Source organism: Aphis gossypii, chromosome 3 (assembly GCF_020184175.1).
Source record: "Aphis gossypii isolate Hap1 chromosome 3, ASM2018417v2, whole genome shotgun sequence".
NCBI classification, from domain to species: Eukaryota; Metazoa; Arthropoda; class Insecta; order Hemiptera; family Aphididae; genus Aphis; species Aphis gossypii.
The window spans coordinates 46,202,520-46,220,826 of NC_065532.1; the positions used below are offsets into that span (position 1 = coordinate 46,202,520).

The window sequence follows — 18,307 nt, forward strand, 5'->3', positions numbered from 1 at the left end:
TAATTTGTTAATCGACGGCTGCAGTTAACAGGTTATATTATACCTTAGCGTATATTCATTTTATCCAACGGTTTAACTATCACAACCGAAGTTATCAAATTCAGTTTTAATATTATAACATCAAATAAGTCAGAGAATAATTTATTAATTATTTACAAGATTTTTCGAGGTACCTATAGTCTAAAAACAATATTTAAAATCTATCGATCAGTTTTATAAATTAAAACTTACACTATTTTTCATCACAATTTTCATTATATTTAATTCATTTAGTACGACATCTGACGAGTTTTTTTAAATTTTGGAAGAAACTTGTTCAACTGCAGTAAGTCTACATAGTTACTTCTTGATGCTAGTTCGATATAAACGTCCTCTTCATAATGCTTTCTTTAATGGGCTAAAAACATAACTACGCAAAGCCGTAACTGAAAAAATTTCGGTGGGGGAGGTCCAACATTTTTTAAATATAAATACTGAACATTTGTCATTTTTACATTAAAAATATAAAATTTGATTATTATCGTGATTTAAAACACAAGTCGTCATTAAAATTTTTAATTTACATAATAATTAATTATTTAATAATAAAACAATATTTCTTCTTTTAAACATTTCGGGAGAAGTCCGGACTTTGAATCCTCCCAGTTACGGCCTTGTAACTACGTATATAATGCTTGTGTTATTTTATATTGCAAATATAAAAAAATATATTTATCAAAGTACACATATTAGATATTATACGATCCTATACAGTATACATTTATCTTAAAAATTGTTCAATATTGATATTTCTACATATGACCATGTAGCAATTGGTTTTAGAATTATATTTCTTTCAGTAAAATATTGTCTATTTATATTACTATACGATTTGTAATTTGTATTACCTAAAATAAAACATTAAATTTATTATTATAGAGCAACAATGAAAGACTTAAAAAATAATGAAGTAATGTAGGTACCTATATTATATTTCTAATACCTATCGAAAAATTTGAAATGATCACATTTTGGAGATTTAAAATGTCTATTTAAAATGTCGATCACACAGAAATAAACGAAATTAATGTATACATAGGTTCTTCAAAAATTTTTATGACAAAAATTGTGGGTATTATGTTAGTTCTTAAATAATTTCTACTACTTTTGTCACATTCAATTTTGAAGTCCTACTGTTGAGCAGGTAGTGAGTCTATTTTATTTTTAAGCTGCTTATTTATAATGCACTAAATACAATGTCTATACCTAAAAAAAAATAGTATTATAAAAAAGTAAAACCTACGTATGTTGTCAGAACAACACATTCGTCAAGGTCAAAGAATTGATTTATATTTTTTTCCACAGCGGTACCCCCAAAAGACCATCTTCTTCTATTGCAGTAAAAGAAGATCGAGGGTCACCATTGGGTGAAAACCGCGGGTTGTCGCAGAAAATCATGTATCCGCAAAATGCTTCGAAAGACGGCAGGTAAGATATAATACAAATATATAATAAATTATAAGTTATATTATGGTAGCACACATAATATATATGTTGTACTTATATTCTATATACAGGGTGATTTTACTATATCACGATTAGGTGCAATATTGCAAACTATAATACTCGTAACTGCGCAGCCAATCAACAATAAAATTGTATAGGCACCAAAAGTTATTGTTAATTGTTATTCCATTCACAATGAAATCAAAATTAAAAACTGCACACCACCTTTCTTCATAAACCGCTAAAATGTTAGTTTCCACATGCAGTGTGTTAATGTAAATCTATATCAATTATTCTAAAGTTGTGCCAACAATTTATTGTTATAACCCATAACTTAAGTAACTACGTATTACATTTATACACATTTGTAGTATCAAGTAAAACGAGATTAAATTATAGCTACTTCACAGTAAAATATACAAAACACCCTGTAAGTATATATATATTATAATAGTATACTCTGTATATGTGTTTACCGTTTTGAGAATCTCTTTTTGGTTCTGTGATGGACATTATTAATAATAATAATAATAATAGTACGAGTCTCGTTTTCTATATATTCATTGTTAGCACCCTGATGCCATATATATATATATATGTGTGTAAATGTATTGTGTGAGACCCTGCAGTGGCATACGTATACCTACATAATAATAATAATAATAATAATACCGACGACGTGGTATTGTACCGTTATGTTGTGTATTATGTGTACAAAAACGGCGGTCAAGTGCGGAGATCGCGAGAACTTCGCACCCTGCGAATAAAAATGAAAAGAAAAGACGGTAGAAAGGGGTGCAGAAATACGGGACGATATATTATATTATTGTTATTATTATAACGTTGAAGGAATGCGACCTCATACTTTTCGCCACAAAGATGAAAGATTATTGTACTACCATCAAAGGTTGTCCAGCTAATGCATAGCACGACCTATATAATAATACACGCACTGTTAACCGCGGTTGAATGCCGCCCGCGATATTGCAAATTTTAGCATATTTATTATTTTCTCACGTGGGTGTCACGGTTGTAAAATCATATTGCTGCAGGTACATCGGCTTTATACGTACTATAATACCTCGTCATATAGATGCTAAAATGCCTTCGTATACATTGTAATCGTCTTCCCTTTCGTCTGTGATCTGTCAATAAACCGATAGACATTATGTATATATATATTCATTTTCACCCCCGCGTCGAGACGTATATAATTCGTATTCTTATTGTCGTATTTTATATTATTATAATATATTTATATGGGAATGGGAATCCGGTGTTTTGTTCGATTTTCAATAATATAATAATATTATTACTATTACTACTACTATCTACTGCAAGGAGCTGTGTTGCCTGCAAAATGACAATAATATAATACCGTATCGTATCGTAGTCCGTAATATATTAGGCTATATACTGATACCCGATAGGTACTTCCGTTTTTTGTGGAACATCCATTATATCGTTATATATTATCATGAATTGTATTAAAAACATATAGGTAGGTACAGATAAATTGTGTTAAAATCAATAAAATCCGATTTAACTTAAAATAATCCTTATTTTTTCGTCTTTTATTGTTTATTATCTACTAACATTAAACATAATATATTGATTATTCTTATATAGGTACTCGTATTATATGTATGAATTATATACAATCGTACAATTTAAATTGTCTTTGGACTTAGTTTGCTATTGAAATGAAGAACAAATTTTTAATTAGATTATTTTTTAAAACGAAAATCTTGATCAATTCTTATCAAATAATATAATCAAAACACTAACACCTATCAGTTAAACCACAAAAACACGCGGGCAGACCTAATATGACTAACCTCATCTTGTAAAAATTGAAGAATATTAAATACTATATAATATAAAATATAAATAATTAAAAAAATATAACGATATAAAGTATAGTGTTATTTTTAAGAATTACATCTAATTATAATAATAATGATTAATGATACAGTTATTATCTTCCCTTCTGCGATATTATACCAATTAGATAAGGTGCAGTATTCTGTATAAATTTATAATACATATATATATATAACTAATATAAGGAATATATAAAATACAATAATAACTAAAAAATGATTACGTGTAATAAAAATCGCAATTAAATCTTAAGATTAAAGTCCCTACGGTTTTGTCCAAATGAGGTTGATCACAAGTGGGTTTACCTGGAAAAATGCCGAAATAAACATTTTGCCAAGTATTGTGGGGAGTTCGCCGGGTATTTCTGAGGTTTGCTCGATTTCAACTTTTACTCATAAGTCATACCACTCATACTATAATGTAATATATTATGCAAAAAGATATTTTTGCATTGTGAATTTGTGTGCTAATGTGTATGTAGTTTTCATGAAACTATATAAACTAACCTTTCAAACTGTCTACCAACAAATAATTTCACATAGAATTAGTTGATTTCTGTTGTTCTGTTATAGCTGCTATTTATATAATACATATAATCTTTTTGATTAAAAAAAATATATATAATATATATAGTCGCCAACGTATATCAAAGTGATGAAATATATTCCAGATTTCGATAAGTGTAGGTTTCTTAGCGGAGATCTTCAAACGGTTCAAACTCTCTATCTCGCAACGACAAAATCTTCTTAAACTACCAAAGTATTATTGAAACGTCCTAACCTAACCTCGTTGGTTTTGTACTAGTTATGACGCGCTTGCGCTATTCAATCATATAATATTATAATGAATAATGATATAGCTCCAACAGTATTGTTATCCAACACTATAATATAATATTATAGTGTATATATGTATATTTATAAATTTGTAAATATGTATTAGAATCAAATAGTCATTTTAAAATTACTCATGCACATTACATGAGTTCCATTAACATAATATACGATTTCGGCAGTTTATTCAGTTCATGTATATACCTATAATATGATAGCAGTCGCGCGACTACTCTTAACCGTTTCAATGATTTCGAGTCGTGTTGTATTAATCGGAGGCTACATTCGACAAAGTGGTGCTTATTATGAACATAATATATACATATTATATAATGTAGTTTTTTACAAACTAATTAATTTTTTCATAATTGCATAGGGAAATAAAAAAGTATCCCGCTGTTAATGTATATAGACGACTTTTTGTGCATAATTTATTTATTTTTATATTATATTATTATATTATGTATTTCGATGTTTTCACTATCACGAACAGTATCCTTTATTCCTTTTGGATGTAATAATAACAACTGCACATTAATAAGACGTGTTTATTGAATACGTATACTTAATCGATGCAATGTGTAAATGAAAAAACCCCCATCACTCGTTTTATAAATTATTATAAACTATTCTTCCGCTTACTCCAGTCTCCAATTGTCTGATTGTTAGTGTTTGGTAAAAAACTACTCTGTCGACTTGTAATTTCTTTTATTTTTTACACGTGTGGCCGTGGTTTGCTGCGATTAGACTTGTTTTCGAGTCTTACAAAACATAATAATATACACTATTGGCTATTTCTTCCTAGAAATACAAAAACAAATATCAATGTCCTAATGTAAAATTATAGCATCGTTACCCTATCAATTATAGAATATTAATATGTTACACTTAAATACTTTGGTTTTTTTTTGTATATTTTTCCATTAAGTCTTGATCGATGTATCTAATTGTTTTTCCTCTTGATTTATTGGAATGTAGAAAAGAATCTTTGTGCTTGATCTATAGTCACTCGAATAAGAGCAGGTCATTATTCTTTTGTTATGCACTTACACCCGAAGTACGATTTGTACATGCGTTATTACTTCATCTATATGCATAGTTGATGCATACTATTTTATTGGTCTATGGCTCTATGCGTATAGAATGCCGAGCATTTTACGATCTCATTTAATAATAAATAAAAATATATCGTGAACTTATATTTTAATCGTTTTATTAATAATATTACAAGTGTGTAGTAAGAAAAAGTGTTATTTGTTAATTTGTGACAATGGTGCGGCGCGACCTCGACGACCGTGATTGATGAACGCTATTCGATGTACCTATATAAATCATGTATTTTATTATGACACATTTTAGTTATATTATATTGGTTTATACACTAATAATATAATTAATATTTTCTTCCGATATTTTCTATATTTTATCATTAAAAACTTAATCCGAATAACTCTGCTTATGACGATGACGAATACGTTTTTATTGAAACGCCGGCGTGACGGCGGTCCTTGAACCTGTGATAACATATTTTACTACAATATAATATACGATGGTCGCAGAGTCAAAAGTTGACGGGAGATTTCGTGCGGCTATATTTAATATTTGTATATTATATATTGCGAGCAACCTATGATATTCATACATTGTTCACATTTTGGGCAATATGTTCTATGGAATAAACACTTATTTGTTTTGAATAACATAATAACTAAATCGTATAATTTGTGTAAAAAATAATTCTTTCGAAAATTCGAAATACACTGCAGTGATGATGGCGTTGGTCTATATGTATAGTACTTAGATAAATTTAATAATTATTTGGTTAAAAATTAAAATAGTATTGAAACATTAATGCGTTGCCTGTACACCTACTATTACAGCTTATAACGAATAATTTTTTGTATTTATATTACGACTATATAAATTAAATTTAAAAATTAAAAGCAGTTAGGTTCAAATATACTTAAAAAAATCAAGTTAATTATATACTTTAAAGTTTAGTATGTTGAGAAAAAGATTTTAAAATGATGTGAATTATTTTATGAGTAATAATAATTACAGATAAAATTTTAAATTAAATTTAACCTTTACGTAATTGAAAAACATTGTAAACAAATCCATAAAGAATATGAGTAAAAAAATATATGTTTTATAAATATTCAAAAATCTCTTTAAAACAATTACTATTGTTATAGTATAGAAGTCTAAAAAAAAATGTAAAATATTAGCTTTCCTTGCTATATTTTTGGTATCTTATTATAATTATTATGAAAAATATAAATTAATATTTTTATGCAGAACCTAATAAATGCATTCTCAGAAAGTAATCTGAGTGTACTGTACCTATAATCTTTACAGTGTGCTCACTGAAATTTGGTCATTATGCACTACGTCCAAACAATGTGTAAATTTTACTTACTCTGACCACTTAACTAAACGATAACAATAAATTGACTCTTCTTGGCCATAATAGTGCAGTATAACTACATATTGTACTTTGCCCGTAAAATATATAGCTACCCACACGCACATATATATATATATATATATATGTATATATAATTATTATTTATTATATATATTGTTTTGTACGATTTCAGGTGGAAAAACTTGTACAACAACGAAGCGGGCAGTGACGTCATATTTTTAGTTGGAGATCCAGAATGTTGGAGGTTTCCCGCGCATATAGATGTGCTATGTCAATACCCGGTGTTCGACGCCATGCTCCGCGAACCTTGGTCGAAAAAAGGCACCCCGATCCACATACCGGATGACGACCCTAGAGCCTTCGACAACCTACTCAAGTGAGCTGTGGTTTCTTTATGTTACGATAAATTGTTTAATGTTAAACACTTATACTATATTATAGTCTTTATAGGCACTCTATAACAAAGATATTTATCTCACGATGACATATTTGCGTCGAGTAAACATCAAGAAATGTCTATATAATATTATATACGTATTTAATAATATAGTTTTATAAAACAAATCAAAATGTTTTATTAAAGTACAAATATGTAGAGGTCCAGTTAGAAACAGCTGTTGGTTTTTTTTTTAAATTATTTTTTAAACCCAATTTTTACATTACGGTTGAACATACGTATAGAAATATATTGATCGCAACTTGTCCTAGACTATAAAGGGTTTCGCACAACGTGATTAATTATAGTATACTCAATACTGCAATATTAAAAACAATTTAAACAAATCTTTTTTTCTATTATAATTTGGTTCAAAAATTAAAAAAAAATAAATTAAAAAATAAAATCGATGGCTTGTTTGATTCATTTATTTATATTACAATATATCGTCGTGTGAAAATTTTGTATTACACTTAATATTATAGTGTTTGGTTTTTTTTTTTGTTTATTCCCATTTATTGACAATTGAAAGAGTTAATTATAATGTTTAATAATATAATAAGTAAGAAATAATAATAATACGAAAAATATTTTTTACTTTGCTCGAGCACGTCATGTTAGAATATTAGACAAGGACGACAGATAGCGGTGTGTTTCTACTACTTCCTTGAATCGATCAATATTACTCGTAGAAACTTGAAATTTGTCGTTTAGAAATCACGCTATTTAATAAAATTACTTATTTTTTAATAAAAACATAAATTACAACAATCCGTATGTACAGCATTAATTATGGATATAAATAAATCGGAAATAATTATAATATTACATTTTTGAGTTTATGCCAAACGTACGTACGTGTAATAGTATAATAATAAAATATCGATAACGCTTAACGTTAATTTTTAATTAAAAGTTATACATACGTTTAGAAATATTAATTTATCTTAAACACTGGCTTGAAAATTTAAATATATTATGTACTTTGTATATGGGTACATAGTAATTATCGTACTCACATATTATTATAATTCATCGTGTAATAATTTTATATTTAAAGAACTGTGTCAACACCAACGTACGTAACATAACCTACGATCCTACCTTCGTTGTCTATAAAAAATATTTGAGACTGTCCGTCGATATAATATAATATACAAAATGATAGACTTTAATTCATCATAATTAATTATATTGACATATTAATAATATTAATATATTATTAAATTTCAACTAAGTTTAGGTGCCGAAATGGACGTAGAAACTGTTTTACTTACAATGTTACAAATATTAAGTTTAAAAGTGTCAAGAGTAGTTGTAGTTGATTGTTTGTTTAGTATTATTTGATAATATGATTTAATTAAGCCGATTGTGTGAGCCAATGCTGGAGTATGCTATAATATAATATACTAATATACTAAACAGTTGGTTTAATTTATGGAACTCGACAGCGGGTTAACAGGAACTAATATTCTTTACAATTCTTCAACTGCTTTTTGCTTTATGTATACATGAATAAATTTAAATTCAAAATGTGTTTGTTGAAGAATACGTTCTGAAGTATATTTTTGCCTACAATTATATATAAAATATATGCATATATATAGTATCATTAGTATCTAATATCTATTTAATATTTATACATACATATTGATCAATGTATGCGATACATTATAACATTTATAACACATACTATTTTGATGGAAATAATTACAATGTGTTGCGCATTTAGGTCAGAAATGTAAATAGATTAAAAAAACAATAGTCATCAAATTTTTCACTTATTATTTACTTCGAAAACGATTATTTACTATCCTGTTTGTGTGTATGTATACATTTTCCTGTCGAGATAAGAAAATGGCAAATAATAAATAAATTATATACTATTTTTTGCTGCGGCGTGTGTGGCATAATACGAATATAGTTGTCATTATAACAATTTAAAACCATTTTTTTCATTCGTTTAATATATTATAATATCTTATTGTCCTTGGATATACGAGCACTCAAGTATCTATATAGTAGGTAGTTTACAGACTATAGAACGCAACTATAGAGCATACTTAAAAATTTAAAACTAATATCTGTGCTTAAATTTAAAATTTATTAGTTATCATAGTGTGTCACTGTGTCAGCAATGAGCATAAATTCTAAAGAATTTATACTTCAAGGAACTACGGTGTCAGATGTCAGATGTATATTAAATTCAATATATGTATTATATATATATATTATATTTGTGTACTTGTATGATGGTGTTTTTGGATAAGGGTTTTCTATAAGGTGCACGAATATAATACTATTTGTAACTTTATCAGGCTTGTGTTACAGAAAATATTTTTAAAAGGAGTGAGAGATTCCAATCTCTCACTCCTAATCCGCTTGCTTAATCTTTCATCAATCACTTAAGTTTTTTTCTTCTTAACATTATTTCCGTCGATATAAACGATAAGAAATTTCACACACTGCCTAAACGAATTAAATCGATAAAGCGGAAAGTAAAGCATCCATATAATTTTATTTTAAATACAAACAGTTTAGATTAGTTAAGTTTTTTATATTTTATTTTTAGTCTCTTAGATTATCCTTTACAAAATGTATTACTGAAGTAGTGACTCACGCGCATACAGTGAATATGTTTATTTATAGAAATGGAAATTTATGCACAGTAACAATAAGTAAACGATAAATACACTAACGTTTTAAATGTATTATAATTTCTTAAATTTTCAACAAAAGTTGTTACTCTAATTTTTTTAAATGTTTTTAATTTACACACAAATCGTGGATGAGTATAAGTTGAATTGTTTATTTCTACCGTTTAGAATGTTTAGATAATATATTATATTGGATAGGTATAAAAATATTATTTCCGTATAACTAGCAATAGATATTATTGTAAATAACTTTTTTCTTCTATCTTAATTACTTTTTTACTTCATAATTATTTTAAGTTGATATGATTAAAAATGCTTTATTTAAGAATAAAAATAAAAAATACAAATACAAATTTCCTAGATCTATCATAGTAAGATAGCTTATTCTTAAATTCTAGTGAATTTAAATTTGAGTTCATATTTACTACCGATCATAAATTTATCAGATGATTTATTATAAAAATCTGTAGAGTATTCCAAGAAAAGCATTTTTATCAAATACGTTTATTGCTATTTATCCCAAGTAATATTTGATTGATTCCATTTAATTGATAATAATAACAAAAATAGGAGGATTTTAAAGAATCTTTTTCCGTTCTCTATTAATCATAGCCTAAAATTGTTTTATTTATCATGTCAGGTATTAAGATGTATTTATTGGCGTAGTGCCATCAAAAAAAAAAAAAAAAATTGTTATGCTGATCAAATTTGGAGGTTTGGAGATTTTTAGGAACAATTTAATATAATCAATAAATCAAATGACATTTCATGGGTGAATTTATTTTTAATTTTCATAACGATGCTTTGCGCTTTAATTATAATGTAGATTATTCATATATATTATACCTACTAAGAAAAGTTTTAAAATAAAACAGTGAATAACTTTAACGCTGTCATCGTCATAAATATTATATGCAGTTAAACTCTCGTCTGTTTATATTATATTTATTATGTATATCTACGTAATGTAATTCGAGTAGTCGCAGTAGACTGATTAATTTCAAAACCTTTTTTTTCTTAGTGACTAATCATAAAAAAAAAAAAAAAAATAACAAAAAGCTTAAACTATTGACTTTATAGAGGAATAAATATTTATTTTTAGGATTGTACTATGTTAACAAACTAAGTTTTGCTGGAACGAAAGTTGAGTAATAAAAATGAAATGTCGATTAATAATAGGGGTTGGATTGTAATATATAGGAAATGGACGAGGGACTTTAGCTATAAAACGTTATTAACTTTAAATCAAATACTTATCTGGGAAATTCGAAATTTCCAATACGAAATAGTAATATTATATATGTATACCGATATTTTTATATATCTGTCTGATACATTAACACCGTTTGTTTCGCCTTATAGGTTCATGTATAAGAACACGGTGGAACTGAAGTCCGTGGTGACCGCGCTCGAGACGCTCGGGCTGGCCAACAAGTACATGTGCGTGGACCTGGTGGACAAGTGCATCGTCTACCTGACCCGCAACCTGACCGTGGACACTGTGCTCGTGGTGTACCAGGCGGCCAGGCTGTACGGCGGTCAGACCGCGCCACGCCGCGAACAGCCTGCCGCCTGTTCGCCGGTGCCCACGGCCCGGGCCACCGCACCGCCGCTTCAAGACCTGATGCCCGCGGCCGTGGCCGCCGATGACGCGCACTCCGAAGCGTTCGCTCGCATGGTCCAGCACTACGACACGCTGTTGGCTTACTGCGGGGCGTTCATCGACAGGAACGCTGATCGGGTGATGACTGACGAGAGCGTCGACGAACTGGACACGGTCGAGCTCAGGGAACTGCTGCGACGCGACGGACTAGCAGTGTCCAACGAAATGGTGAGGCGACGCTCGTGTAATATTATAATATCGTACTGATTACTGATATATTAAGTTCGAATCAAAACATGATTTATACTTAATATAAGTATATGCGTATCGTGTGCGTGTGCGTGTGCTCCTTCTCTCGCCAAATCAAAATCACACAGTGACCAAAAAAATATGTGTTTTCAGCCATTTCCTATAGAAAAATTATAAGATTTTTAAAAAAAAAAAATGTACGAATATAATGTATCTACGCTTGTGAACATGTAATAGCTTAGGCCGGTAACTTGTACGACAAAAAATAGTAACTACCTAGCTATAGATGAATGTCAACGACGTATTATATCTATTACTATTATACTGCAATAAGCGATTAACTGTAGTTGACAATACAAGTCCACACACATACTACACACATTAATTTTTATTGTCTATTTGATTGGTTGTTTTCAATTATCGACCAATTTCCTTGTAACCCCGAGTTTCTAAAATATTTGAGCCTCTTACTCAAAAAAAAAAAAAAAAATAGCCTAATGCTTTCCTACCATCTATGTACCAATCGTGCGTCCTTAATTCCTTAAGCTTCTGTTTTTGTCTGAGTCATTCTTATGTTCTACTATACTATTTATAATCTCCTGTGGTGCAATTATATTTTTTTATTAATTTTATTATCGGTTCAATTTTGATATAATATATAAGCATAATATATTATACACTGACTTCTCATGTTCTATAGTTCACGATCCTACACCGATTACACATATCAATGGGTTTAAGATATTGTATAAAATGTCTGGTATAAAGTCTAAACCATTTCTGGCTTCTCGAGTGATCTCCGAGTTATCGAGTTATACAAGTGATCTGTCTCCTATATTATTAGCCGCGTGTTTAATGAGCTTTGCTCCACCGCTTCGTACTTTGTTTGCTAAATGACAATAAATTCTGTTTGTGAGTATTATTCTCCATCGATATTTGAATATGGCGGTTCATTGCTTTTATCGTAGTCGTTCACTTCTATAGTACCTTTGACTATATACTAGGTTTTTACATTAGCCAGCAGTGGCGTAGATATTACCAACACTCTTTCCTCGTAAGAAAAACACGATATCATATATAAAATGATTTATATACCACAAAATACCGCATAAGCATGGCGAAGTCCAACACGTGCAGATTTAAACTCGTATTGGTATATTATACGAGTATAATAACGTAGGTATTAAACGTTTTACATGCATAATATCGCGATAATAATTTATGTATTTTCACGTTGTCGCCGTATATTGTAATCGCACGACGCATTAATAATTTATGAACACGCGCAATATTATTATAACGTAGTCGCGTATTATAATAATGCTCACTTCTCGTTTTGCGCAGGTGCTGTTCGCGACGGTGGAGAGGTGGTGCACGCACAAGTGCAAGCAACAGCACTTGGAACTGACGGTGGCCAACCGGCGGGCGGTGCTGGACGACACGGTGCTGCTGTCGGTGCGCTACCTGCAGATGACGGCCAACGAGTTCCTGTCGGGGCCCATGCCCAGCGGCCTGCTCAACGCCCAGGAGACGGCGGTGCTCATGAAGCACATACTCAACCCCAAACAGCCCAAGTGGACGTGCCAGCGGCTGACCAAGGAGACGCTCGAGTACATGGCCACGGCCCGGGCGAAACGGAGCCACGGGACGGCGGGCGCCGGCGGCGGCAGTCTGTCGTACGTCATCAAGCGGCGGTCGTCGTCGTTCAGGGGCGGCGCCGCGGGCGATCCGCGCCACTACGGCGGCGGCGGCGACGGCGACGACAGCAGTCAGTCGTCCGAGTTCGAAAATTCGCCAAAACGGTCGTCGTTGTGCTGTACGGGCGGCAAAAAGAACAAGAAGAACGGCGGCAAGAAGAACAAGAAAAAGTGTGCGGACAGCTGTTTTTGCAATTGTCTAATTTACTGTTTGGACGTGTGTTTCGGTTGAACGCGGCCGCTCTCTTCCTTCCCCCCCCCCCAACTTCCACCTCACCATCACTCGTACACACACACACACTTAAACGCGAACAGACCTAATATCGTACGTTACATTGTGTTTGAGTGTGGTACGTTCATAAAGTGTGTAGAGATAAATTTAATTTACCTTAACTCGAAAAAAAAAATCACAAAAAGATCTCAAAATAATAATTGTTTTTCCTTTTCGTTCGATCAAACGTATTATAAATGTTAATATTATGATTTATGATATACGTCCAGAGTTTGTCTCTCCCCCCCCCCACGCGCGTCATCGGTGCGCGTATACGTATAATAACAATAATAATATTAAAAAATATAACGTATGAACAAAAATTATAAAAAAAAAAATATTTACTGCCTCGTACGGGAGTGGTAAGAACCTTCTTAGAACCTTTATTTCTCTAATTTTGAACAAATATAACCGTTTAAGTATATAATATAATTTAATCTTTGTATATTGTGCAGTGCCTATATTATATAATATATACTACGAGGAGAAGTCACGCCGCGTACAATGTATTATACCAAAAGTCTGACGAATTATTATTATTATTTTTTTTTTTTTTTGCAAACGTATAACCCACTCATTCATAATAATGTTGTCGTAGACACACCGCTCTCACAATATGTTGACGATTATTATAATGTCCAACGCACCATAATATTATAACATAATATATTATTATTGTCGATAAATTATTCGTAGTAACCGAGATCCAAATCCATATACCAATATACCATAATATATAGTTATTTTTTGTTATTATTATCACGCTCAACGAAAATAGTTTTTCAACACAGTCCCTATACGGTTATACGCACACCTATTACATTGTAATATTTTTGTACTATTATAGTGCCATATAGTTTTTAAATTTAAGTTTTATTTTTTACGAACTAGACGACAACGGTAGGTACGTTGTTTCTTTCGCCCCGACCCAACTGCAGTATAATAACTAATAAACAACAAAATGTTTACGCGTTATAATGATATTAAAATCTATATAATAATATAATATATATAATGTACTACTCCGTCTCGAGTTCCCCTTGCACTTTTCCCGCGCACAAACACACGCCGCCTCTCCGTTTTCGGTGGTACGCACGTGCAGCAGCAGCCCATAATAATATAAATAATATTTTATAATAATAATGTATACTACGCGTCAAAAAATGTTTTCGTCCGCGCCACGAGGAAACCGCACTCTTGACGGCTCGATTAAAAATTTGTTTTTAACGACATTTCGTGCCAGTTACGTTTTATAGCCATACAATATATAATAACACCGCCATCACGGTTTATATAGGAGCAATAACTATATAATTAATACTTATTTTTTATTTTCTATTTTCCAGTGCGCATTTCGTTTTCCGAACATAAAAATTTATCCATACGCATATTATTATCACTATAATATATTATTATTAATATTATGTCGTAGTAGTCATTATTAAGCGCGAACTTACCAATATTATTATTATCGTGATGCTGCTCGAGACGACGATGACATTTTCATCCTGCAACTCACGTCCGCTTCCCCCCCACGGCCCCACACACCTTTTTCACTGGCCGTGTTCACCAGACCCCGCACTTGTGTTTTTTGCTTCGCACGCGCTAAAAAGTTATTTGAATTTACTATTGTCACTATATCCTTTGAACAAAAAAAAGTATATACCGAATAGGGAACGTAGGTACACGATATATATATATATATATATTAAATAGTAGTATTTAAATAATATTAAATATTATAATATGATATAGTCTCACGTTCGTCATTCGCATATTTATATTTTAAATAAGTACTATTCAAATATATATATATAAACATATATACATGGCTAATACGGACAAACTATATATTTTATACTATTTTATTTTTATTTTGTGAAAAAAGTGATTTTTATTATTATTATTATTATTATTTTATGTCAACAATCGTGTGTTGACGAAACTGATATTTTTATTGTTTCACGAGTAATGTCTAAGTGTTTTAATTTTTAAGTATTTGTATTTTTTGCGTTTTTATGAATCGAGCTGTTATAATAATATTATTTACCTATCGATCGTGTATTATTGTTGCTGTTTACATTTCAAAACTAAATTATCCACCACCCTCGGAGCTTCCTCGATGACCTTTAACCCGAAATGTTTATTATTATTATTATTGATATTACCATATTTTTAAGCCGTTATATTAGTACATGTTTAATTTACTTTTTTGTTCGATGTTATAATATGATCGTATCATATTATTATAATTTAAATACTTTCGGGTTTGTATTTGAAAAAAAAAATTGTTTACCATCTAAATTCTATATATTATGTATTTGCGATAAATTCATTGTATTAATCGTAGATCGTCGTTTTATTAATTGTTTTTGCCGACGTTTTCGGCAGTTGAAATTATTAATGATTACCTATATGTAACAATATTATTATTATTAAACTATAAATGTTTATATTTTTGTCGTCATCAAGGGTAAAATGTTTAGCACGCGATTTATATATATAAAATATATGGCTCTAGTCAATACCATTTACGATATAATATATTATAATATGTTAGTTTTAAATATTTATATTGGCGCTTTGTGTACGAACATTGAATAATATATAAAAAAAAATATATAAATCGCACACACGTGATACATACGCGTGTGTGTGTGTATATTATACCGCTGTGTTGTTTCCGTTTTTTTTCTCCTCTGTTTTTTACAAATAATTTGCTTTCGTTTTAATATTTAACGTATATGTACACGTCGGATCGGGGAAAAAAAACCGTTTACGAGTAACCGACAAAATGTTTTTAATGTATACGTATCATACATCATGCGAAACGCGTAAACGGACGAGAGGCCTGCTCGCGAGTCGTGTGTTTTTGAATTTCGCACACATCTGCAGCGTTCGGGTGGCGCGCTCGGGTCGGTCATTTCGGTCGATCGGCCGCGCTCGTAACAACCCGTTCTCTCGTCGGAACATCTGTAAACCATAATATATTATACTTACAATATTATTATTATATTATACTTTATGTGCACAATGGTGGCGGCGACGATGATGATGACGATGATACGGTCTACATTTCACTCGGCCGTCGACCATCACACCTATACGTAGGTGGTACCTACCCCTTTTTATAATGCGGTTATTATTTTATTTTACTTTTTTGTTTCGCCCGCCCCGGGGCCGTTACCGCCGTCGCGTATTCGCGTGACCCAAATTCAGACACGTGTCCTTTCCGGCTCTCGGCCGTACAGCTGTTTGACGTTTCCCGTACCTATCGTGCGACGCGTCTCTCTATCGTCGTCCTTTGACTATACGTTCAATATAATAATATTGTTATATACAGCCGCCGCAGGAGCGCCCGGACAACGGGCCTATCTCTGATCCTCATCATATCTATTGTGGACTCTCGGGGCTGCACGTCAATGCTGTCCCGATAAAATCCTTTAGAACGAAAGACTGACGAGTCCCGTGAAATTTAAAATGATATATAATTCATTATTGATACCTAGCTGCTACTATACTTGTCGAGTCCGTTTTCGAAACACTATAACAAAGTCCTGTCAAACTTTAGAAAAAAAAAACACGATTTCCACTTTTACCGACTGACGGGAATGTCTTCCCCTCGGTCAGCAATAACGAAAAACTTCTCCGGGTAAAATTAGATTGATGTGTGTTCTGTATGTACTTCTGTGGTGTAATGAAAGCAAGCTTTCAGTTATGTAATTTTCTAAAATGTAATTATAAAAGCATTCTACTCAATAAAATGGGTATTTTGTTATTGATTTTTCAACTATATAGTATACAATTTATTTAATTAAAAAATGATTTATAGGTACCTACTTAGTTATTATCGCAACAAGGTTATTTTAAATTTTATTGAGGTTCTCTGTTGAAAATCAGAAGTCTGAACAGGACCATCCTTAAATAGTATAAAAAAAAATAAGAATTTTTAAGTGTGGTTTTTAAATATATTTAAATATTCCAAAAATTAGAATTTTAATAAATTCGTTATTGCCTAAATGAAAAAATGGCGGGAACATGTTTAGCGAATCGTCCTGTAAAATAAATCACCTGCACAATATTCGGTGTATAAAATATGTATAATAGACAAAGTATATTATTCCAGCTGTCTGCTGCTGTTGTAGCCGTTGTAGGAAACCGTTTTCGACTTTCTATATGTACGTTTTATACGTATATTATGCTGAATCCAACTCGTATGGTTTTGACGGGCGTAGGGGGGGGGACATTGTTCCCCACTCTGCAGGGAAGCTATAGTCTTTTTTCGTCATAACTCTTGTACTTTTGAATGAACAAATTGATGGGTTTTATAAATCCAAACTTATTACTTTACAAATAATATATTTTATAGTTTTATACCTATGTACCCATTATAGATAGTTAGATCTAGTTGATTAATTATTAAATTCAGCTCACCACTTTAAAAACTAACTATTATTTTACTGTTAATCCAATACATTGGGGGTAAAGGTACCTAATTTTAAATTGAGGTGACAAAATTGTAACCGGCCTTTACAAAATCAAAGTTTGTACCACTTCTTGTAACTTTTATCATCTCTGAAAAACTTCTCATATCGCTTGAGAATAAATTATTATAATATCTTACCCGAGTTTTAGATATTTTTAACAACCATTTCTTTGTGTACAAAGTACAATCAGATATTAAAGGTAAAATTCTTTTAAAGCAAAAGATGGTATGAGAATTATATTTATGAGGTAATTTTTAGTTGTAGTGGTTTGGTAAAA

At 30.9% G+C, this 18,307-nt stretch overlaps 1 protein-coding gene across 3 annotated transcripts in view; it reads left to right on the forward strand.

Moving 5' to 3' along the window:
• Positions 1 to 16,212, forward strand: part of LOC114124572 (BTB/POZ domain-containing protein 2-like) — a 44,311-nt gene extending 28,099 nt beyond the window's left edge. For 2 of the 3 annotated variants that reach the window (XM_050203009.1, XM_050203008.1), the window contains exons 2-4: positions 6,803 to 7,006; positions 11,086 to 11,554; positions 12,920 to 16,212. In XM_050203009.1, coding sequence (XP_050058966.1) covers positions 6,924 to 7,006; positions 11,086 to 11,554; positions 12,920 to 13,504 — 1,137 coding nt within the window. In that variant the 5' untranslated portion in view covers positions 6,803 to 6,923 and the 3' untranslated portion in view covers positions 13,505 to 16,212. Of the gene's footprint in view, positions 1 to 1,344; positions 1,468 to 6,802; positions 7,007 to 11,085; positions 11,555 to 12,919 lie in introns of all 3 variants that reach the window. The other variant, XM_050203007.1, reaches the window with a different exon arrangement.
• The last annotated feature ends 2,095 nt before the right edge of the window (positions 16,213 to 18,307 follow it).